This window comes from Lissotriton vulgaris, chromosome 6 (assembly GCF_964263255.1).
Source record: "Lissotriton vulgaris chromosome 6, aLisVul1.2, whole genome shotgun sequence".
NCBI classification, from domain to species: domain Eukaryota; kingdom Metazoa; phylum Chordata; class Amphibia; order Caudata; family Salamandridae; genus Lissotriton; species Lissotriton vulgaris.
Window position 1 is genome coordinate 1,362,088,249 of NC_141694.1, and position 25,906 is coordinate 1,362,114,154.

The 25,906-nt window shown below is 48.2% G+C and overlaps 1 protein-coding gene across 1 annotated transcript in view; it reads right to left on the reverse strand.

Moving 5' to 3' along the window:
- XPO1 (exportin 1) overlaps positions 1-25,906 on the reverse strand; it is a 293,144-nt gene that overhangs the window by 204,925 nt on the left and 62,313 nt on the right. Inside the window, exons 3-4 of the mRNA XM_086927487.1 lie at positions 10,942-11,076; positions 5,455-5,638 (exon numbers count right to left, since the gene is read on the reverse strand). Of these exons, the coding sequence (XP_086783613.1) occupies positions 5,455-5,638; positions 10,942-11,076 (319 nt within the window). The remainder of the gene's footprint in view (positions 1-5,454; positions 5,639-10,941; positions 11,077-25,906) is intronic.

Below are 25,906 nucleotides of genomic sequence, written 5' to 3' on the forward strand. Positions count from 1 at the left end.
CTGGAGACCAGAGGCCTCTGATCTCCGCCTCTCCCATGTGGCCTCCCCAGCCCTGGAGGGACGCGTCCGTCACAACTACGTGCTCCGGTTGGGGAAGGGAGAGGGATCTGCCGCTGACCCAATCGCGGTGCCCTCCGAGATAAGGACATGGTCGGACAGGTTGCCCTGATGCTGAGCCCACTGAAAATCAGGTCCCACTGCAGAGCCCGCATCCGCCACCGGGCATGATGCACCAGAAGGACGCAGGAAGCCATCAGCCCCAGAAGCCGCAGCGTCAACCTGACCGAAACTCAGGATAAAGGTTGGAAGATTGGAATCAGAGTTTGTATATCCCGAACCCGCTGTTCGGGTGGGTAAACCCGAAACTGCGCAGAGTCAAGAACCGCTCCGATGAAAAGGAGCTTCTGAGAGGGACACAGGTGTGACTTCGGCACATTGATGGAGAACCCCAGCTGGTGCAAGAGGTCTGCCGTAGTCTGGAGGTGGTTGACGACTGCCTGTGGCGAGCCCGCCTTCAACAACCAGTCGTCTAGGTAGGGGAAGACTGAGACCCCTAACCGGCGCAGATGAGCTGCGACCACCGCCATCACCTTCGTGAACACCCGTGGGGCGCTGGTAAGGCCGAAGGGGAGCACAGTAAACTGAAAGTGCTCGTGGCCTACCGTGAACCGCAGGTAACCCCGGTGGGCCGGCAGGACGGGGATGTGGAAATACGCGTCCTGCAAGTCCAACGCTACCATCCAGTCTCCTGGGTCCAGGGCAGCTAAGACCTGAGCCAGAGTCAGCATTTTGAACTTCTCCTTCCGGAGGAAGCCGCTGACGTTCCTCAGGTCCAAGATAGGGCGTAGGCCCCCTTTGTCCTTCTTGAGTACCAGAAAGTAGTGGGAGTAGCAAACACGTCCTACTTCCGGCCCAGGAACGCGCTCGATGGCCCCCTTGGCCAAGAGGGCAGAAACTTCCTCCTGCAGAAGCCGCAGATCCCCCGATACGCGGTGGTGTTGCGGTGGCATGGCTCGAGGAGTCGTCTCGAAGGGGAGGGAGTAGCCCCTTCGGACGATTTGCAGCACCCACCTGTACGACGTGATAGTGCGCCAGTTGGAGTGGTGATGGCGAACCCTGCCACCCACTGGCGTCACATGGGCCTGAAAGCACGGACTAGGAGAGTTTAGAGGCGGATGCCGCGGGGAAGGTGTGGACTGACCTCACCGTTGTACCCGACCGCTCCACGGCGGTTCCCACGGCCGCCACCGCGCTGGATGTTAGTCTGCGGCGAGTGGCTGGCGGCAGGTGTGGGGACGCCCCTTCCTTGGCCACGAAAGGAGCGAAAAGCAGCAGTTTGCTGGTGCGGGCCGAGAGGCCCAAGGACTTGGCCGTAGCCCTCAAGCGCGTGGTCTGCCTTGTCGCCAAAAAGGCGACTGCCATCGAACGGCAGGTCCATGAGTTTTCTGGACATCTGCCGAAAAGTTGGCGGACCTCAGCCAGGCGTGGCGTCTCACTGCCACCGTCATTACCATTGCTCTGCCCAGCGAGTCGGTGGTATCCAGCCCACACCTGATAGAATACTTGGCTGCATCTCGGCCCTCCACAAGGGCTTGGCCGAGTTTAGCCCGTACCTCCAACGGACACTCTGGCAGCACTTCCGCCACCGTCTCCCACAGAGAGTGGGTGTAGCGGCCCAAGAGGCATGCGGTGTTGGAAGACTGCAGTCCCAAACTAAGGGAGGAGAATATTTTCTTTCCAAAATTCTCATACCTCTTGGATTCCCTGTCCGGCGGAGCCGACGGGAATGCGGTCTGGGAATTGGAGGCCTGGATGACCAGACTCTCGGGGGTGGGGTGAGTGGACAGGAAACATGGGTCGCCCGGGGCCAGGCGGTGGCGTCTGGCCACGTTCCAATCTACGGGCGAACCCGTAGCGGGCCTGGACAAGGTGCCCATAAGAACGTCGGTCAAGGCCTCATTAAAGGGCAGCAGAGGCTCGGTCGAGCTTGACTGCGGTTTAAGGAGGTGACACCTGACGGACCGACGCCGGGGGGGGGGGGGGGGGGCCTCGTCCACCGGTGACGATCCAGAGCCCGAGGAAGGTCCAGCGGTGTCCCGCAGCACTGGGCCCGAAGGCGCCAGCGGTGTCGGGACCGTGGAACCCTGCGGCGCCAGGGCCGCTTGACCTTGCGGCGCCGGGCCCGAAGGCGCCGGCGGTGTCGGGACCGTGGAACCCTGCGGCGCCGGGCCCGAAGGCGCCGGCGGGGCAGAAGCACCCGACGGTGTCGGGGCCGAAGCCCCTGACCAGCTAGGGGCCCCAGACGGGTCCGCTGGGCCCAGAGGCGCCGCGGAGCCCGTCTGAGGAGAAAGGGACCTCATGGCCATGAGGAAGCGCTCAATCTCCTCCGGCGTCTCGTCTCGCCCAGGGACCGGAGGGTGTGGGGCTGGACGTGATGCCAGCGACTCCGAAGGAGCCGCGTGGGCGGTGTCACCCGAACCCCCAGCTGCGTCGCGCGAGCGCGGGGGGAGTCAGAAGAGCGATGCGCCTCTTCGACTTCTTGTGCTTCTTACCCGACGACTACTTCGCTCCGGAGGAGTGGTGCAGAGTCCCGGAGCTTTGGTGGCTCCGTCCCCGCAACCTGTCCCTCGACCTCCCATGGGACCGGGACCTCACGCGGGGCTGACTGCCGGAGTTCGAGTCGCCTGCTGGACCGCTCCCGCCTGGCTTTCGAAGAAAGGGCACGGCAGTCGGAGCAGGCCTTGTCGTCGTGGTCGATGCCTAGACAAGTCAGGCACAGGTGGTGAGGATCCGTGACCGACTCAGTGCCGTCGCAATTTTCACAATGCTTGAAACCAGGCATCCCTACGGCACCGATCGGAGTCGCAAGACTTCGAGAAGGATCAAAAATGATCTCAAAAAAGTTAGTCAAAAATTGACTGGGTTACTGCTTTTTCAAGATCTGCGCTGGCTGGTGCAGAAAAAAGAAGAATGACGTCAGCACGCGGAGGCGGTGTCTAAGTACTCCGACGACGTCATCACGGCGCCCACCACGGACGTGGAGCCGCAGACTACGCCTAGTGACTCGCAAGGGTACTGCTACGCAAAAGTTTCCGTATCCAGTCTGACGCCTGAGGATATCCTAAGGTAAGGAATCTATCACTAACATGTCTCTTTCAGATGTAGTACTAGATGGCAGTTATGTTTCCAGGCCTGCTTTTAGCTGGAAATGTGTGCACCTAGCAGTCACGTCAATGCAAATAAAACTGGGACACTTCGTGTCATGTATTCAAGATGAGGGACTTCATCATGATACTGTCCAGCAGCAGTTGGGACAAGAGACACATGGTGGGAAACAAAAGTCACAAGATGCCAACAGAATATCCCTATATACAAGGGCACACATTTCTCAGTATAGGCTTAGATTAATGGGAAGAAACTAGAAGAAAATCTGTTACATTTAGAATGTGGTTGCTGTACTGCTGTGAGTAGTTTGGTGTGGAGGGGGTCAGCACTTCTTCAAAGTCAGGGTCTCACACACAACAACAAAAGTCAACAGGGACAGAAAAAGGAAAAGCAAAAACAAATGGGTGACCATCAAGGTGTTCACTCCGTGTCAGACCACAAAAGGCATAAACTAAGGTAATGTATGCAAGGATTATGAGCTGTCCGAAAATCACAGCACTCAAGGGGCAGAATTTGCAAAACATTGACATTATGAACTTAAAAGAAGATGACCACCACAATAAGCCCAGAGGACTTGCACAAGTGTGTTGGCCGATTTAAATTTGCGAGGGGGTGTATTCAGAAATAATTTGAAAATAGTGGAAGGCAGATTCAGAGATGCTCAAGCAGCTCAGCATGCACTTATCAATGTTCCGAACCACCAAGACCATTCAACATAATATTCAAAAAGTGATTAGTAAAGCTGTTTAGTAGTACTCAAACGGGGGAGCAGCTTCTTTTGAAGTCGGATGCTGAGACCGTGCTAGTGATTCCAAATGGCGTAACGGAGTAGTTAAATTTTAGACTGAAATTGGATCAAATAATAACGATGAAATACAAGTGGAAATGAGAGGAAATTGACTAGACCACATCTTGTAGGAGGCGGCCATGTCAGGTTGGGAAACATTTCGACTTTTTTTAGATTGCGTTTTTATCCTATTGTCATTTTGCTGAGCGAAGAGATGAGGGACGTTGATGATTAAAATAAACCAAAGATGGTCCGTGAAGTCTCATTTCCTGCTAGTGAGACGTTTACATTTAGATATTATTGGGGCGAGCTCTTATTCGCTGCTGCATTTCCTGAAATATTCATGCTACCTTCAGCAAAGCAAAAAAAGAGCCTTTTAAGTACGGAAGCATGAAAGAGCAGGATATGCCGGGGTGGGAGGGGAGGGGGTGGGAGCCGTTGAAGTCTGATGCCGAGGCACAGACAAATGGTGGTGTGTTATGTGGCTGGCGTGCACGCGCATAGCTCACATGAACTGTATGCGATCCGCAGCCGTTTTGGTAGACTTTTCTTTTCCGCTTACTATAATCTCGCCGGAGCAATGCGCAAGCGCATTGGCTCAAGCGAGACCTAAAAAACAGTGATCACACAGGCAAGGGTCTGAAGAATCCATCTAACCCAAGCAACCATAGAGACTCCTAGGTATAGGACATTCTATGACATTCTATGTTGCTAATCTGATTGACATACAGAATTGAAATAGAAGCATCCCTTTAACTCAAGGGATGACCCTCTGGGCGCTGCAAAGATCGGTAAAATGGGCGATTAGATAGTTGTTGTGAGTATATGTTCCAGAATTAAATTCTAGTTGTTCAATAAGGTGAAAGAATCATGTATTTATTCAATCCATGAATATATTCAATGTTTCCATGAATGTTCAATTATTCACATTTTTACTGTCAAGTCAAACCAAGCTTTATTTCACATTTTTACTGCTTTTACAACAGCTTTTTTTACAATGAGATTATTCCCAATGCATTTCGTGCATCTCTGTGCACTTCATCAGGGGATATCTGAAAATCAACATAAAATGCACGGAGATGCACGAAATGCATTGGGAATAATCTCATTGTAAAAAAAGCTGTTGTAAAAGCAGTAAAAATGTGAATTGAACATTCATGGAGACATTGAATATATTCATGGATTGAATAAATATAGGATTCTTTCACCTTATTGAACTGGAATTTAATTCTGGAACATATACTCAGAACAATGATCTAATCGCACTTTTAGCGATCTTTGCAGCGCCCAGATTCAAGGGATGCTTCTATTTCAGTTCATAGCTTAACACTCCAAGGTCTAGTGAGTGATACCTCTGTGGCACGCGACAAACTTTCAACTCATCCTAATCAACTGCTTGTGCACAACCACAACTATAACGGACATACAGAATTGGTATTTTTACAAACATTCATGCAATTCAGGGCATCTGAGAGAAATTAACCCATTTTAAACCTCCTTACCGTTTGCCTGAATGGCTGCAGAAATATTTTCACTTAGGCACTTGTATACATTCAGCATATCTAAATATATCCTTCCAAGCTGAATTACAAATGGGTGACCAACTGCTTTACAAGCTCGAACATTGGTTTTCAAAATGCTACCAAGCTGCTTCACCGTTTCTGGATCCTTAAGAATATCAACATTCTAATGGATAAAAGAAAAACATAGTTCAGGGAAGAGAAACATTTTCTTTTTAGACCTGCAAGTATTTAACTTGCCTCTCTCCAATAAATTGAGAAAGACTACCTGTGTTTCACTAATATCAGCAAATGCATTTGGAAGGAAGAAAAAGTTACAGGAAATCAGAAAGTATAGTCAGTAGATGGATTATGTTACGTGCCCTGTAAGCATCTTTGAGGCATGCGTTAATGCAGATTCACATGTTCTGTCTACTCCTGCCATCTAGTTTTGGGCTTGGACTTGTATAATTTTGTTTCCTCGAAAATAACTTGAGTCACGAGCTATAGTGACACTGCCATAGTTGGCAATGCGCACAGGCATAAACTCCATAGATTGTATTTCTAGACGGCGGGTGAGGATGGCAACAAAGAATGTGAGGAAAGAAATATACTACTAACCCTGTAAGAACCAGTTCATGGCATGTAGTGGTGGAAACGCACCTGCCTTGCATACTACTGCAATCTAGAGGTCGGTCCAGAATGGTACAAGTTTTTTTCTCTTTGATAAAGTCACAAGGCCAAGTGACTCCTCTTCTTAGTGGTAATTCGCACAGACATCAACTCAATTGTTAGATTGTTATCCCGCAGGAGGGTAAGAAAGGAGCCTCAGGTATGTGTGAGGAGCATGCTAAATGTATAAATAGTGAAAACTAATAAATGTAAGGAACTGCAACGGCCACAGGTGTCCGGGGAGGGTGGTGGATGCATGTGGATCTATAGCACTGCAGGCCAAGAACGAACAATTGTTACTTACCTGTAAACAGATGGTTCTCCAGTATTGGTGACTTTCATAGATTCACATTCTTCAATATTCCCAGACGTCCGAGTGGGAGTCCCACAGTAAATAAAATATATAATTGCTATTTTATCTACTGTGGGACTTATATATATATATATATATATATATGAAAAATTAAACATAAAACCTGAAATATGTACTAGAAAAAAGGCATAAACAGCCTACCCACATTTCTACATAGGAATGCATGGGAAAACGAAAAACCCATATGCAGTCCATCATGGTCATTATGTTGGTCTAAACTGCAGTCAATCAGGGGTCAGCAACCCTCTAGAACCTTCTCCTCAGAGCTCAGCACCTCAGATTTTCGTAGCACAAGAGTGACCAGAGAGTCTATGAGGAGAAGAGAGCCGCTGAGGTGAGGAGGGAGGGTCGCATGTGAATCTATGAAAGACACCAATACTGTAGAACCACCGGTTTACAGGTAAGTAACAATTGTTCTTCTCCAGTATTAGGGTGTCTTTCATAGATTCACATGCTTGAATATGGAATACATAGCAGTCCGCACCAAGCAAAAGTTTCCATAGTTACTGTGAGAAGTTGACCTGATATGCAGTGCTCACTATTCTAGTGATCACTATGCATCAGTCCAAACGACCCTTATGGTGATTGGTTGTCGGACGTCGTCGAGAAGGCCACAAGCCAGCGGGCAAGTAGCCAGACAACGTGATGAGCGGCAAAAGCAGAAGGGCCCCACGCAGATCGTGGAGATGCTGGGAGGCTGAACTTCGATGCTGGAGCTGCTCAGGGTCGGGGCTTCTCGGACCCCAAAGCACTCACCAGAGGATCCCTCGGCGGTCGGGCTGGTTTAGAAATCATGCAGGTTCTGAAGATGGCCGGTCCCTCGAGGTCTCGTCGCACCCACGGATCTCAGCTGAGCTGACGATGTGGGTAGAGGTCAGAGGTGCCAGGGAAGCCGGTTCTCGTCGAGCTGGGCCGTCGGATCCTTGAGGAAGGACTTGCAGCAAACCGCAGAGTTCTTGGATGGTGCCCGCTGATGCAGGGTGACTACTCCTTAGTCACGAGGGAGAAATCTTGAGAAGAGTCTTGAGTGTCCTTTCGTAGAAAGTAGTTCTTGATTCAAAGATGATCTGATTTGGAAGGGTCCCCGCTCCGGCCTTTATTCTAAAGAAAGGGGTGGGTACATGACTAGGTCCTGCCCTAAGGGTGGGACCAGGAAGGGGGGTAGTTACACCCCTCTCCCCTGCCGGACTTTCCCCAGGCCAGGGCTGGCCCCTGGAACTGGTTCTGACCGGCAGATGCGTAGTGAGCACCGGGGTGCCACTCCGCAGTCACCTTCTCGCAAAAGCCCTACCTACCCAGAATACACAAACCCTGTCTGGGACGGTGCGAACACCGCCCTCGACAGGAAACCCTTTGTCCAAGCTCTCCTCGCTGGAAGGACTCCCAGCAGCAGGAGGTCAGACTCGTGTCTGTGGTGGCAGCATCCATTTTGTGGAGCTGAGGCTTTAGTTAACTTTAACCGGGGTTCACAGTTACGTACATGTCGTGTCCCTCTAGAAGGGCGGAATGCTAACCTCGTCGCCAGAGTTGGTGAGAGGGCAGCATCCCGATTCGTATGACACCTTACTCGACATGTCTTGATAACGCGACACCGAAGTTACCGATATGGTACGCGTTATCATGGAACAGCCATTGGGTCTTGATTCCGCAAGCTGCAACCGGGCTCGGCTCGGGCCAGAACCTAGTTCACACGAGTCCACGCACTCTGCCTTCAGGATTGTCAAGGCCTGCCATAGGAGTGACTGATAGGAACTCGGGCGTCCATTGTAGGGTTAGATATAGGGCTACTATATCTAAAGCAAAGGGTGATTACACGGCTTCGCCCCAGCTGTCATGCAGCCAGTTGTGTCAAATTTAGGAGGCCAGCCAGGGGTGGCATAATACATGCTTCAGCCCCTGGTAGGCCCTGGGTACACCTATGCCCTGAGTTACAGGGTCTGATAAGGTGGCCCAGTACCAATTGGTAAATGCACCTAGGGTACATGTCGTAATTTAGAAAGAGAACAGCCAGGCTGTGGGTCTGATTAGCAGGCCCACAGCCAGAGAAAGTCGTAAACCAGTGAAACAAAAGCAAAAAATCTGGGTGATCATAGGATTGCAGACCCTACTCTCCTACACCGGGTATGCCTCCTCTAACCATTGAGCCACACTTCTCCACTTCTCCTTGTTGCCCAAGGTACTCATTTTATCGACCTCCTAAGGATGAAAGGCTGAGTGGACCCGCTGGGATTTGAACCTGTGACCATGATGTCAAACACAGGCCATCACAGTGGGCACATTAGTCCACTAAGCCACAACGAAACCATGAACATAGATTTTATCGAACCCATTTGGCACAGTGCACTTTCTGGCAACCTTCCCCATCAGGGTACCTGGTTTTCTTCATTACCTGCTGTCTGTGTGATCTCTTGCACCTTTTAAGTTTTTTTTAGACTTTCAAATCTGACCCAGGCGTCAGGTTTAATATCCTGTGTGTTCATCTGGCCACAGATCTGATGTACGAAATTACCAATACCAACAGTGCCTTGATACAGATACTTTTAGTTATGTCCAACAGCTCTTAGGATGAAAAGTGCTAAACATGTTCAGACTTTGTACAGCTTACGATCCTTTAGCGTCGTATTACTTGGCAGTTCTTGTTCTTTTTACTGTTTCCATTTTTTAATATGCTTTATTGATTTTTTTATGTTGTCATGATGAAATGCGATAAGGCTATGTATGATGTATATTTGTACTTTTGATAGAAGTATGTTTCTTGCCTTTTCTTCAGAATTGTTGACCATTTGAATTTGTATTCTTAACTTTTTCAATGTGTTTTTTTAATCTTTTTATGGCTATAGGCGAATATAAGCTTTTGACTGACTCAAGACTACAATTCCCAGAATGCATCAGTATGGCAAATGACAGGCCCCTGATACCTTACGCCTGTTCTACGAGCCAGGACCAGAGTGCCCCTCTCAGGCCTGTGAGGGGGGCGGGGGGGGTGCTCCTCTGAGAGCCCTCCCCCTCCTTCCCTCTGTGCCTGCGTAAGGGACGTTGAGTGAAGCATGGTACATGCTGCCAGGGGGCCCAGAAGTGGCTCCCTGTGTGCCCTCACATCCCCTCCTCTAAAACACTGCAACGGGACTTGTGCTAGGATACAGTAGGTTAACGTGCCTGTGGCAGGGATCAGTGACCGGTCTGACAGCCAGAAACCACCAAACCACGACAGGGCAGGGAGGCCTATACTCCTGGGAGTGCAAGGAGGCCTTGGGATGAGATTGCACAGTGGGTGAACGTGCCTGCTGTAAAGATATGTACTTACATATTTTATATAGCGCGGGACACGCCACCGATGTGAAAGCGCTTTCCATACCAGGAGCCATACACGAGCTGTGTGCAGATCACTGCAGTGCAGAGCCGACCCTGTACATCATTGTACTGAGGAAGATGAGGCCAAGCAACGGTAAAAAAAAAAGTAAATATCTAAGGAAGCAAGTTATTCGTGAGGCTGAGGGGGTCAGAGGTCAAGATCGACAAGAGGGGATCGGTGCAGCAAAGTTAAGTCCAGCTGCCCTGCAGCGCAATGTTCTTCGTGGCATTACAGGAGGACAAGTCACAGGTGACGAGATGGGGCAGTGGGTGGGCATGCTCTGAACAGGGGTGAAGGGTCCCATAGGTGCCCACAAGTCCCCACCCCTGTCACCGGGACAGCACCCTCTTGAAGCAGAGGGCGAGTCATTCTTCCATTGCAATGCTTTCTCAGAGCCCCAGGGGGCAAGAGGTGTTCCTAACAGATTGGTACACCTTAGACTGCCTTGAGTGACTTATTTGTTATTTCATTGGACAGATATCAAACGGAGGTCCCTTTGCAAAGGAAATTGGAGAAATTGGCGTAAAGGAAACATTTAAGACAATATCCTTTGCAAAGAGAAACCATCAATCCAAGACAGGGCCGTGGAGGGGCTTGCACGCATCAAGCGACTTGTGCTGCCTTCACTCAGGGGCATCACAGGGCTGTACTAACCTGAACAATTGTGTTCCGATGCCTAAACAAAGAAACTTGCTATTTTTATAAATTGGTGAAAATCCCTTTTTACAGTATGTCTCAATTTATTGACCATTGTGTGCATTGCAGCTGTCCAACACTACTCTGATAAGTTTAAGGATGCTTGACCACACTACCCCCCCCCCCAAAAAGAGCACCTTAGCATTGCTAGAGCAAGCACCTGTCCTCTCATAAGGGACTACCTGGACTCTTTGCACAGTATACCTCGTTTTGGTATACTATAAAGAGACAGCTTTGTACATACATGAATTGGTTTAAACCAGAAACACAATCTTTAACAGAATTACAAATGACTTGGCAGTAGTGAAAAAATATACATATATACATACATATACACATATATACATACATATATACATACATACATATATATATGCACACCAGTGAAAATTCTTACCTTGGTTGCTTGCTGAATAATACTGTCCCACACTTGATTAGGTAGTAGCATATATTTTTCTATCAAATGTTCTTGCACAGTTTGGTCTGTCTGTGCACCAATCATGTACCCAACAGCTTCATAAAACGTGTGCACCTAATGAGCGAAAACAAAGTCCACTTTACTGGGTGTTATCCTGCGCACAATTCACAATACAAAGGTATCACGTCTCACAAATTAATTAAAAATATAAAAGTACTTTATAGGTAAATTTGGATTTGAATGATAATCTGTTTCCTATGCAGATTCTTTAAACTTAAAGGGCTGTACCAGAAAGTGGATGCACACATTTTCAAAAATGAACATACTAGGGTAAACGGTGAACATCAATGTCCCTTCCCCCTCCCATCCAGCAGCCCCAAGCCAGAAATGTGTCCATCAGCTCAGATATATTTCTAGACAGAGGGAATCTGAATATTTATGTGGATGAGGGGAAGTGGGAAAAATATTTGTAGAAGACAACCAATTAAAGGGCAAGAGCTACTAACCAGTAATCTTTATTACTTCGATAAATCAGACATATGGTATATCGGACAGAAAATCCCAAACTAGTAAGAAGATGGTCTATTAAATTTAGACTGTATTTGAGTGAAAATAGACCCCTATTTTAACAACTCTGGTGTCTTCCTCATTACATTATAGTTAATGTTTTAAGTGTAGGAAAGCAGAATCTGATTTCATGGTCACCCCCACTTTTTGCCTGGTGACAGTTTTTTTTTTTTAATTAGTATGCTGGGAATCTGCCAATCAGGACCCGAGCATCTGAGCTCTCCACTAAATCGGTTCTGGTAAGTACTTTGGTACCTCCACAACTGGCTGCTGGTGTACCCTTACAAGTCCTTAGTGTAAAGTACCAGGGGCAAATGTATGCCAGGAGTCTCACTTGGGCTGCAGAATGTATTGTGCCACCTATGCGAGCCAACTTACACACAACTATAGGCCTGTCATGGCAGCCTGAGAGATGGTGCTTGCACATCTAAAAACACTTTTAAGTTTCCTTATATCTGAGGTCACTGCACTTAAAACCTATAAGTCACCCCTATGGTAGGCCCTTCAGTCCTGAGGGTAGGGTTCTTGGTTACAAGTGTGAGGGTGCCCCTGCATGAGTAGGGCACCCCTACAAACCCCGAATTCGATTTTCCAGGCTTGTAAGTGCGATCAGCCACTTAAAGACATATAGTGGATATCAGTCATTACAAGATGTCTAACTATATAATGACTGCCAAAACCTGGTCATGGTAGAATCAAAGATATTGAAATCATACCCTAAAACAGATCAAATGTGCTGGGGGGCAACTGAGGGGAATCCCACTATACTCCCAGTTACAGTCTTTCAGGGTCTGCCCTAGTGCTGCGGAGCTCGAGCAAGGGGAAGTAAGAATAGGGAGGTGTGACCACTGGCGAGACAGGACAGTGCATTGGACTGGGATGAGGGCACTTGCCAGCGCCAGACTGCTTTGAAGAGCACATTTACTGCACTCCTTGCATAATCTGGTTTGAGTCAGTTCAGGAACACTTGGTTCCTGCTCTGTTGGGAAACTCGACAAAGGACACGAGTGTCTTCCCCGCTGTCTAGCCCCTCCAATGGGAGGGAACTCCCCCCTCGCCCCTCCCCCCCTTTCTGTTCCAATCCTTTCCTTGGGTATTTAAGGGCTCCCCATGAGTGGGTCCTCAGGTTCATTCCACATTCTTAATATATGGTTTGGTCTTCCCTGGAGACCAGTGTATATTTGTTCTACGTATCAGAATATTTTGAATTATTCTTGTGTGTATTGTGGATATCTCCGGATAGGAGATATAACAATGTGTTAGTGATTGTGTTGTGCAACAGACTTATTTTTATACAACTGTGTGATTCTTTCATCTAATCTACATGGTCGATTGAATTTGGTAAAACTAGCTGCTTGACACTCCAAGATATGCATGAAGATTGCTCTCCACAACTGAGTGCTTTCTATGGTTATCATAGACCACTAAAATCACCGTAGGGTTACCTGGATTAGTGCAGAGGGGGCACAGCACACCCTGGACGGTAGAAGAGCAGTGATGCATTACATTGAAAGGGCCAAAGATTGTAGGAAAACAAAGCAATATTTTGTGTCTTTCACCAGCAGCTTTCTGGTAAGACCAGTAACTAACACCACCATTGCGCGATGAATCGCACAAATAATCCAATTCTGCCACAAGAAGGCAGGTCAAGAACTACAAGGAGCAGCACAAGCTCACTCTACCAGAAAGAAGGGAGCAACAATAGCTTTCCTGGCAAATACACCCATCCGAGACATTTCCTGGCGGCAACATGGGTTTCAGTGCACACAATCACTAAGCACTACTGCGTGGATATACAGATGAACAAGGAAGTACAAGTAAGACAAAAAGTGCTTTAACATATATTCAACAAACACTCTTCTTCCACCCAGCAGCCACAAACATAGCAAACCGCTACAAAGTCTATGCACAGCATAGTAAATCCAGAAAGAATTGTACTGCAAAACAAAAAGTTTCTTACCCGTCGGTGTGATTTTGCAGCTTGAAGACTTTCTGGATTCACTAGCGAACCCACCCTCCTCCGCCAGAAAGATGAGGCTGGAGTAAAAAGGGATTAAAGTTAAAGAAAACTTTACAAGCCATCTTGAAATCGAGTCCTGAGAGAGAGATACAAGACCTCCTTCATTCTAAAACCAAGGTACGGAGCTGATTAGACCCTTAGAGAATTCTTGGATAGATCCTTGGCAGAGAAATACTAAACTTAAGCTACTCCTCACTTACTTCTTCCCTTGTACTAGACTTAAGTTAGGTACACCGGGGTAGGCGTATTTTAGACGCACCAGTTAAGTACTTTTAGTCATTTTATTACTGTATGTATTTTATATGTTTTAGGCAATTTATGGCTTAGGAACCATATCATGCTTTTACAGTACTACTTTATAATACTTTTCGTATTATATGCCCTGTAGTTTATAACCAGTATTACGATTGTAGCAGTACATTTCTTATGCTTGAGAAAGAAGACTGGCGTTTTCAATAAAAGGTATTTATTGAACAGACTATTTTCTCAGCACCTCTGGTGAAACGAATCATGCACGATTGACTGAGTAAAACATTTATAGTTTCCGCGACTCTAGAGATTGATTTCTTATTCTTGGGAAACAAAGTTGTCATGTTTAAGCGGTTGTCAGAAACTAATACCTTCTTGTGAATTCGAGAAGGTTTCTAGTGACCTCTGAGCTAGCTGGCACTCACAATTAAGTTTAATATATACGATAGAGACCTAGTCGACCTCAGTCCTACGTCTAAACTATAGTATATGTTATTCCAATGCGCAGAGCCTACTGGGAATATATGAACTACACTACAATGGTTGCTGCGTTGTCCGTCTGAACTTGAATGTAGTTGGTGCGCAGAGAAGGATAGAGGGATTTGAGAGCCAGATAGACTGCTCGGAGCTCCAAGAAGTTGATGTGGTAGCTGCTCTCTACTTCGGACCAGACCCCTTGTACTTGAGGCTTGTCCATATGAGCACCCCAGCAGTGCATTGATGCATCCGTAACCACTGTGTGATGGAGGTCAATGAAATGGGACTCCCTGCAGAAGGTGGGAATGTTTCATCCACCATCTGATGGAGTCTCCGGCACCTTGGAGAGAAACCCGGTCTTCCCAGTGGCCGGATCTCGGAGACCATTGATTTTCGAGAGCCTGCTGCAGAGGCCTCATGTGAAGGCGTGCATTGGGCACGATGTAGATGCACGAGGCCATCGACTCCAGGAGAGACTACACTTGCCTGGCTGTGAGACTGAGTGTCTAGCAGAAGACGACACTTCAGGAGCATGGATGACAACCTCTCCTCCGGACACACGCTTGCCTGCACGGAGTCCAGGGAAGCGCCCAGGTAGTGAGTTTGTTGGCAAGGATTGAACACTGACTTTTCAAAGTTGACCTGCAACCCCAATGAAAGCATCAGGTTGAGAGAACAATAGATGGCTCTGAAGCAGAGCAGGCATGGAGCTTTCTAGAAGCCAGTAGTCTTGGTAGAGATAGACTAAGATCCTCCGCCTGCGAAGAAAAGCAGCCACCACCACCGCCATGCACTTGGAGAATGTCCGTGGGGCGGATTTGAGGCCGAACGGAAGCACCCGATACTGGTAGTGATGACGTTCGATCTGAAACCTGAGAAACTTTCGATGCTTTACTGAGACAGGTATATGAAAGTAAGCGTCCGGCAGGTCGATGGCACACATCCAGTCTTCCTGATGAAGATGCGTAAAGATCTGGTGCAGGGCTAGCATACGGAATTTTTCTTTCTTGATAAACCTGTTCAGCAGACGTAGGCCGAGGATAGGTCTGTACTCCTTGGCTACTCCTCGTTTTTGGACAAGAAAGTAGCGGGAGTATACTCCTTGATTTCTTCACATGGGAGGGACCTCCTGTATGGCCTTTTTTCCTGAGAAGGGCAGAAACTTCGTCCTTCAGCAGTTGACTGTGGAATAGGGAAAGGTGCTTGAGTTGAGGACATACCTGCAAGGTGGGGTGGGGGAGGGGGGGGGGGTGAGGGGGAAGGATGGGGGGGACTTGAACCTCAGTAAGTAACCATGCTGCACAATACTCCGCACCCATCTGTCCTTTGTTATGGATCTCCACTCTTAGGTGACGAGCTACACTCCCTACCACCGGAGTGGCGAACAGTTGAGGAGGAAGCAACAACTCCGGGCTTGGGAGGCTGCTTGGAGGTGGACTGCTGTTTGTGGTTATTCCCTCTGCTAGGGCGTCCCTGCTGGAACGGAGATCTTTGCTGTGTTTGGGATGACCACTGAGGGGTTTGAACCCTCTGCTGGTACGATCGCTTGTCACCCTGACAAAAGCGCTTCTTAAACTTTTCACGTTTTTCCAAACCCACAGCTTTAACCGTGTCCATTTCCGCTTTCATTTTAGACATCTCGTAGTCCGCTTGAGACCGAAACAGAGATGTACAATTAAAAGGAAAGTTCAGCATCTTCTTTTGAGCATCTGGCTTGAAGCATGTGAGGCGGAGCCACGCCGAACGTCGAGAGCAGATTCCATGGGAGTAGCCATGAGCCGAGAGGTCGGAAGCATCTGCCGCGGCACTGATGACCTGGCTGGCTACGAGCCCTCCCTAGGATATCGGCCGAGTCCTGCCAGTCTTCCTTAGGAAGCTTGTCAGTGAAACAAGTGAGAGTCCCAGAGCGTTCTGTCGTACCTCCCGAGGAAGGCAGAGGCACTGGCAACTTTCAGATACGAAGCCCAAGTGTTGCATATTTTACTTCCGTACAAATCCATCTGCTTACTATTCTTCTCCGGGGGCACCGAGGATGAGGTGGAAGCAGAGTGGGATTTCATGACATCCGCCACGATGACTGAATCAGCTGGTGGATCCGTCCTGAGAAACAAGGGATCTTCTGCAGGAACCTTATACTTCTTGGCAATTCTGGATGGTACAGAACCCACAGTCGCAGGAGTAAGGAAGGTAGACATCGCCGGTTCAAGGAATCCGAGCACCAGAGGTCTGGGGGCTGTCCGGTGATGCAGGGTGTCAAAGATAACTGAAGTGGGAGCCACCGGGGTATGCATAGAGATGTTAAGTTTCTTTACCCCCCTACCTAGAAAGTCCGTAGACGTAGCGATATAGTCTATGGGTGAGACTTGTGAAGGTGGTGTGGAGGAGAAGGTCGGAGAATAGTCCCGGACCGTTGATCTCGTAGAAGAGGACCATGTCGGAGATCTTGCACGCCTTCTTTTATGGGGCCTGTCGTGATGACAGCTGTGCCGACCCCTGGATCTAGACCCATGTCTAGAAGGAGATCTTGGCCTGGTAGGTGCTCTCAATCTGGCAGGAGATCTTGACCTGGCAGGAGATCTTGACCTTGCTGAGATCGTGGCCTCCGAGGAGGAGACTTTAATGGTCTGACTGGAGTGCTTGTCCATGGACCAGATGGGGAGTATGTGCGGGAGTAATCCGAGCCCGGACTACTGTGACTGCCTGATACAGCACCCTGTGGTCGGCGAGATGAGACACTGCGTGATTTGTCCACAGGTCTGGGGGAGCCTTCTGGAAAGATCTCCACAATATTCAGCCCAGGCGATGATGATCTATCACCTGATGACCCTCTGGACCCAGGATCTGATCGCCCTGGTGACACCACAATAACCGTGACTACTTCTCTCGACGTCGAGAGCTTCGACGTCTATGACGTTTGAGTGACCATTGGCGCCTAGCAAGGCCTTGATGATCTCGCCATAGATCGTCCATGCCGCAGTGACCTGGACTGCAATCTACCTAGACGTCGTGCTGACGGCGACCCTTCATGCCATCGAGTCGACGACCTTCCACGACGTTGTGTCGACGGCGACCCTTCCTAGCGCCGCCTCAACGTCAATCTCCTAGACGTCGAACGGTGGGATCTGGACGAGCCTCGACGGCGGCAAGGTAGCCGTCATTACTCTCAACGCTGTCCCCTTCGAGGGCGGCGGAGAGTGTCTCGACGTCGACGGAAGCCTTGACGTCGACGGAGACTTGAACTTGTCAGCAAACACAGACTTCGAGTTTGAAGTGTGGTGCCTCAACGCCGACTTACTTGGGTGCGGCGGAGACTCGACGTCGCGATGGTGTTCCTGAAGAGTGTCTGGGCCTCTTTGACGGTGACTTAGACGTTGACGGTAACTCTTGTCCTTACTTCCTCTTCCTGGGGCAAGGAGAAACGGAACCTAGCCGTTTTTGGCCATGCTTGCTGGATGACAACGTCCTGGGGCCTCCATGGCCACCCACCTGATGACTCTTGTCCTTCTCCAGCATGGCATAGAGTCTGATCCGTTCTCTGTCACAAAGGGTCCGCCTAGAGAATTCCTGACAGTGGTAGCACTGGTCAGGATTGTGTGCAGATGGAAGGCACACAAGACACACCGAGTGTGGGTCTGCCAGTTCCATCTTCTTGTCACAGGAAGGACACTCCCGGAATAAAGCAGGCATTCGGACAGAAAATTAAGGTGTCAGTCTTTCTTTTGTTTGTTTATACCCTACTGCAGCCTACTGGCAAATGCCTGCAATTACAGGTTTTTATATGGCAATAAAGCATTGTTGTATGCACATGTTTACTGCTCTTTCGTCCTTAGGAGTTGGGAGAGTACAGCTGTGTTTATGCAAATTTCAGCATCTTAATATTTTAGGCTGCATGTGTGTGTATATAAATTGTAAATCTAAAGTCTGTTGTCAGTATCCATTTTCAGGTGCATCATGTGACCACAGACTTACCAATTGGAATGTATCCCCACTTAACACTAGCACTTTAAATATTGCCTTTTCCCAGCGTGCGTCATGTGATCAAGGCCTCTGTGCAGGCCGAAACGTCATGCTGTGTGCCGCTTCCTCGAGGGTACAATAAAGATGAAAATTGCTCACTGCACCTGAGGTCTCCGTCTTCCTTCCTGCGCAGCGGTTTCCTGCATTGGGCTCCGGGCGAGAGGTTGCTGAGGATTGTTCTATATTGCCAAACCGGCAGTGTGCTTCGCCGGTATTCGGATGACCCCTCCCCTCGTTTGGGCGGAACTGCAGGAAGCCGAGACCTCTGTTGACCCGGAAGTCGCTTGTCTCTCCCGGTAGGGAGTAACTGTTCCTGCCCCCGGTTGCTGTTTACACGGCGCTGCCTGTGAACCCGACGCGGAGCCTGCCGAGCGTTCTGCTTTGGCCGAGTTTCTACGTTTGGGATCAGCGAAGCGGCGCAGAAAAGAAAACACCGGTGAGGAGAGAGTGTGCGCTGCTGTACGGAGGCTTGCATTTCGCAGCAATCTCCAACACAGCTGTGAGTGCGCATCACGCGCTATTATTATTGAGAGGAAGCGGCATGTCAGCGGACGCATTGAAAGCGAGGGAACAGGCAGCGCTTAATGCGTTTGATGACTCCCCGGCTGGGGGGTCAGTGGAACCATCCAGCTCTAGTGCACCAGCGGTTGAAATTGTCAGCGTTCGTGAACATTTTAAAAAACTGGAGAAGTTGATGAAGAGAGAACTCTCCAAGTGGTGGGAGCACCGTTCACTGAGCCGCTATTTAGAAGTGAATAGGATACCTCGTGGCTTGCGGGTTATGCTGGCCCCAAGCTATGAGGATCCTGACCCGGAAATGCTCCGTGAATGGGCAGACTGTAATTTAGAATCGTCACGAAAACTAGTTCAAATACTGGTTCGCTATGCAGAGAGTGACCGGTTGAAAACACAAGCAAAGATTGAAGAGCTCAACCTGGTCATTGAAGCAGCCAGTACAGACTGCCCAGATGAATGCAATAAACTCAGAGGGGACATGATGGCAAGGATTCAGAAGGAGGAAGAATCCATCAGCAAAAGGAAAGCCTGGAAATTCCAACGCGACAAGGCGGACTATGCTGAAGGTCGCATTTTCACCTTTGCAAAAAAGTATGACGCCATCAAAGCCTCACGGGGCCAGAAACTTGCTATTTCCGCGGATCATTCCAACAGGGCTCAGGGATCAACAGTACAAGATGACTCATCTGAGTCCAACTTGAGTTCAAGCGTTAACAGCGACTCAGACTCCAATTCTGCCCAATCTGGAAGGCAATTGGGGTTTACAAAGCTCACGCCAGCAGAGGAGCTAGACTGTGTGAGGAAAGACTGGCGAGGAACCCTACGCCCGAGAACGCAGTCACGCTCAGGAACAACAAAAAGCGCAACGCAAAACGCTACAAACGTCGCAAGGCCAGATCCAGAGCAAGGGCAAAATCAGCAGAAGAGGAAAAAGAAAAGTGCAAAAAGATGGAACAGGAAGTGAACTCACTATCTGGAGCGAAGGACGTTGCCCCCTCTGTTGTAAACTTGACCGACATGGTCCTGTCTGATTTTGAGATCTACATCCTGTCGAAGGGTCTTACTTTCTGTCCGCCATGCGATCTAAATTATGCGGACACAAGAATTGATCTTTACAGATTTGTTCGCAAAATCAAGCTACTAAAGCACTTTGCTGGAAGTAAGACCCGCAACAACCTCACTAGGGCTGTAGCTGCAGAAGATGGATTGCAGGCCCGTGATTTACCAGGCCTGGAAGCCCTTGAATCTCTCAGAACGGAGCAGTCATCATCACAAGTTACATCTGGAGGTGAGCCGAGTGGGGTGGGGGGATTAACGTCCTTTAAACCGCGCTCAACGTTCACACCTGTTATGATTTATGACAATCTTGACATTTTTCATGATGCAGTGGTTAAAGACATTAAGTCATTACATTCCAAAGTGCTCAACTCCAAACGAAAGAGATATTCACAAAATGATCAGTACATGCGTCTTATCCAAAAAATCCAGGCCAACGAAAATGTCATTGTCAGACAGGCTGACAAGGGAGGGAATATAGTTTTGTGGCCACGAAAATTATATCTTGAAGAAGCTCTCTCCCAATTGAATGATCTGAACTGTTATAGACATAGTGACATTTCGTTGGTCAAAAAAGCTCAGGAGGACTTCCATTCCTTGCTCATGGGGTGGAGATCCTTTGGCCTTCTGAGTATGGATGAGTTGAAATACCTTAAGAATAATCATCCAGTCATGCCAGTCCTTTACCTAATCCCGAAAATCCACAAAAATCCGAACAAGCCCCCGGGAAGACCAATAATTGCAGCATGTGGGGGCTTGTTAGAGAAGACTACTATCTATGTGGACTCTTTCTTACAGGAATTTGTGCAGGAGCTACCATCGTATGTGCAAGATTCCAATGACTTTGTAAGAAAGATACAGGGAATAGAGTGGGGTAGGGACATGTGGCTCATTACACTAGACGTCACGTCTTTATATACTAGCATTAATCACCAAGACGGACTCAGAGCCATAGAATTCTACCTAGGACTGAGACCTATTATCATGGCTGACCACAACCGCATGCTACTGTCTATGATTTCATTTTGTCTACACCACAATTTTTTCTTGTTTAACAATAGATATTACCAACAGGTCAGGGGCGTAGCTATGGGGGCCTGCTTCTCTCCCAGTTATGCCTGTCTTCACATGGGCTACTGGGAGAGGCAGGTTCTCCATGGCACGCATGCTGACATTTCCAGTCAATCTATTGTTAGGTGGTATCGTTATATTGACGACGTGTTCCTTGTCTGGAAGGGCACCCGTCAGGAGGCTGAACACTTTGTTGATATCATCAATGAGAATGACTATAATCTGCATTTTACCTCCAATATCAGCAGGGATCAGGTGCACTTTTTGGACATGACAGTCACACCAGGAGCAACCAGTCTTGAAACTAGGCTATACCACAAGGAGACGGCAGGAAACACGATCCTCCATGCCAGCAGCCATCACCCTGCCCATCTTATACGTAGCATACCGTATGGAGAAATGCTGCGTATAAGACGATTAAGTAGTACAGAAGTCCAGTGCCAACGGGCACAGCAAGCCAGTAGGTCCAGATTCCTGGCCAGGGGATACCAGGCAGCAATGGTGGATAAAGCCATAGCTAGAGCGAATTCTATCCCACGTAGCCAGGCCCTGGAGCCTAAAGTCCATACCAAGCCATCCACCTCCAATGATCAACCAGTTAGATTGATTTGGGCCTTCAATAGGCAACAGGCCGCGCTGGGGAAGATAATTTCCAAACACTGGAACCTTGTAAAATGTGACCCAGTGATAGGGGACAAAATACCTAGTACCCCTTCCATCACATATAGGCGAGCGTACTCTATGCAGAATGCCCTAGTAAAGTCTAGCCCTGAAATCTTAACCAGCAAAAATTGGCTAGGCAAAAGTAGGGGCTTTAGGAAGTGTTCATCCTGCAAGGCTTGCCAGCACGGATTGAATAAAACAGAGTACACTATTCCATTCACTCCTGAGCCACGCAAGATTAAACAACAGCTTACTTGTAAGAGTGAATATGTGGTGTATGTGCTGGAGTGTCCGTGTGCCCTGCGTTATGTTGGCAGTACCAAACTGCAGGTGCATAAGAGGATACTCCAGCACATCAGGGCCATCAACACCAGTGACCCGGCATATCCGGTGGCCCGTCATTTCAAGGAACATCATAACAATGACAGTTCCCTTCTGCGCTACTATGCGATCGACTGTGTTGGTCCTAATAGGAGAGGAGGTGATAGGGACGGTGCCCTTAGAAAACTGGAAACCAGGTATATCCTGGATATGGACTGTCGAGCTCCGGGGGGACTAAACTCAACAGAAGATTTTTACACATGTTTATGACAATTCCACACTGTCATACACTGTCTTCTGTTTCTCCTGTTGAACAGTAGTTGCTTCTGTATTGTGGTTTACTTGTCTGTCCTCCTAATGAGATTAGTGTCGTCAACACTGTACAGATCAGAGGGTTGGATGGTTCCAAACAGTGGGGTGCAGCCTAGGCTTAGGTTGCACTAAGATGTACTAAGAACTTTGCTCACTTGTTTAAGAACTTATCAGCCCGATCTATTGTATATGAATAGGAGAAAACAATGTCACAAAGCCACAAAAAAAGTTTGAAAAAAACTTCACACAAAAAAAGTGCACTTGGTTATCTTCTTGTTATTCACTATTCACTGTGGTACATCTAGTCCTGAGCTGTGGTTGGTCTAGGAAATTTATGAGCACAGTGGATGGGAGTAGGGCAGAGGCTGCGATGGTTTCCCCTCTCTCTTTTGGGAGGGGTCAACTTCTCCTCTGCCCGTCATCTATCCAGCTCAGTGCACGTGTAGACAATGTTGTGCATTGAATAATGGGATGCTGCGATCTGAGTATTAAAACATCTATGCTGTTTGATTAATCTTGCACACTATAGATCTCATCCCAAATTAACGGTGTCGTGATTATCTGCTTATTTATTCATATTTGCACTGTAAGGTCATGGTTTTAACATATATATATATTTACATATTTATGATATATTTTTGTATTTACTAACTTATTAAGATGTTTTACATGACCTTGTGTACAGAACATATGTTGTATATAGTATACATCTGTGAAGTAGGATCTTCATGTAGCACATTGCACTTTTTACACCGTTTTGCCATTTGCACAATTGGATTTATCCGGTGATCTTTGTTTACATTGCGTGTATTTATATGAATTTGCATTTTGCACTTTACCGATACAATTTCCATCGGCGCAACATGACGTCAGCCAGGGATTATCCCGAGATGTGGTTGTAAATCTAAAGTCTGTTGTCAGTATCCATTTTCAGGTGCATCATGTGACCACAGACTTACCAATTGGAATGTATCCCCACTTAACACTAGCACTTTAAATATTGCCTTTTCCCAGCGTGCGTCATGTGATCAAGGCCTCTGTGCAGGCCGAAACGTCATGCTGTGTGCCGCTTCCTCGAGGGTACAATAAAGATGAAAATTGCTCACTGCACCTGAGGTCTCCGTCTTCCTTCCTGCGCAGCGGTTTCCTGCATTGGGCTTCGGGCGAGAGGTTGCTGAGGATTGTTCTATATATATATATTTTTTTTTTCTATATGCTCCGGGATCCCGCACATTGGCAGGGGATTATTCATAGATTATGACTTTGAGGAGTATCCCCTGGATGAGAACCACTAGATCTTGCCAACTCCCAGTTGCCTGTGACCATTGCTGGTGAAGCCATTCCTGGAATGGTCTCATGTCAAGTCGAATATTTGGGACCAGGTGTATGCAGGACGCCATCATACCCATGAGCTTGCTCACTGTCCTCACTGTCAGAGCTTGCCCCTTCCGGTATTGACATGTCTCCCTCAGTAGGGCGAAGGTTCTCCTCTCGCTGGGGGACACCATGCCCTGACTGGTGTCTATCTGTTCACCCAGAAAAATCTTCACCTGTTCTGGTTCTATTTAGGACTTTCCCTAATGTACCGAAAACCCTAGCTCTTGTATCTGAGTGACCCGCTGAGCATGTAGTTTGCATTGGTTGTAGGAGTTCGCTTTTACCAGCCAGTCAACGAGGTGGGGGTACACATGTATTCCCTGCCTCCGTAGGTGCGCGGCTACAGCTGCTAAGTTTTTGTGAAGACACTTGGTGCGGATTTTAGTCCGAAGGCTAGGGCTGTGAACTGGTAGTACACTTTGTTGATGGCAAATCTCAGTAGATGCTTTTGTCTCTGGTTCATGGGAATGTGTAGGTAGGCATCTTTGAGGTCTATAGTGGACATGAAATACCATTCCCTTATTTGTGGTATAACTTCCTGTAAGGACGCCATTTTGAATTTTTGAGTCTGTACGTATTTCTTTAAGAACTGTAGGTCTAGTATGGGTCTTAACGTTTCGTCCACCTTTGGTACTAGGAAGTAGTTTGAGTACACATCCTCGTATCTTTCTTTGTATGGAACTGTTTCTATTGCCTTCTTGTGGAGGAGTTCTGGTGCCTCTTGTAGAAGAAACAAGAGCTCTTTTGCCGAGCGTGTTTTGTTGGCTGGCCTCCCGTTTGGTGGTGTTTTTTCCAGTTCTATGCAGTAGCAAAACTGTATGATGTTGAGTATCCATTTGTCCGTTGTGCTCTTCTTCCACTCCCGGGAGAAGTGTTTTAGTCTGCCTCCTTCCGGTGTTACATGTTCGAGGATCTTTTCTTTGTGGGTGTCTAATTGTTTTTTGAGTCTTTTGCTGTGCCACCCCTCTAGAGATGTTGTCTGGGTGGACACATTTTGTACCGGGGAGTCACTTGGAGGCTGGTTGCTGTCTCCTTCTGGTTTGTCCCTGTCCGTTCAGACGCCCCAAAAGGACTGGCCTCTTGGTTGGTATTTATTTATTTTTTCAGTTTATAGAGCGCAACAGCTACCCAAGTAGGGTTTCCCGGAGCTAATGGAGACAGGAGCAACATACAGTGGGTAGTAGGTTATTGGTTAAACAACCAGGTTTTAACTGCTTTTCGAAAACGGCCGTAGCAGCTCACCGCACGAATGGCAAGCGGGAGGGAATTCTAGAACCTAGGACCCATGGCGGCAAAGGACCTCCCACCCATCCTAGCAAGTCTGGCCATCGGTACACAGAAGAGTTCTTGGGTAGAGGACCGCAGTGTGCGTGTTGGAGAGTAAGTCGTCACCAGGGATTTCAAATATCTTGGAGCCATGCCCGCTTTTTTTTTGTACATGTAGCTTAGAGTTTTAAACTTCACACGGCTCTCCACACTGAGCCAGTGAAGTTCCCTGAGATGTCCTGTAATGGGTTCATTCTTTTTGCAGCCGCAAAGTAAGCGTGCCGCAGAATTTTGGACCATTTGGAGGCAACAGGTAACCGCCTTTGTAGTGCCCAGGTAGAGTACATTGCCGTAGTCCAACCGGGAGGTCACCAAGGCGTTGACCACAGACCTCTGGGTGTCGGTCGGCAACATCCACAGTATCTTCCTCAACCAGTGCAGGATGGCAAAACAGGTGGCCGTCACTTTCATCGCTTGCGACTGCATTGTAAGGCCCTGATCTATGGTCACCTCCAGGTTGCGGACGTGCGCAGATGCAGGTGGAATGGGGCCCATTTACGCCAGCCAGTGTTTGGAGCACCACAAATCAGGCTTATTCCCCAAGGATAAGGATCTCTGTTTTTCCCCCATTGAGCTTCAGCAAATTTTGGTTCATCCAAGTGGCTATTTTGCCGAGCCCCGACTGAAGGAGGGAAGTGGGTGACTGATCCGATTGAGGGAGGGAGAAGAAAATCTACGAGTCGTCCACATAAGTAAACAACGTGAGCCCAGCACGCTTCGCAATGAGAGCTAGCGGAGTAACATATAAATTGAAAAGAAGAGGGCTGAGGATTGAGCCCTGGGGAACTCCAAATGGGGAAGCATGGACCTTAGACGACGAGGAGTGGGAGAAAGGACTTTCCAAGTCATCAGCCAGGAAAAGATTCAAGCCATTTCAGGGCTTTGCAACCAATACCCAAGGAGCCCAGTGCTCTAAGTAGGATGGCGTGTGAGATAGTATCAAAGGCCGCACTGAAGTCTAATAGAATCAGT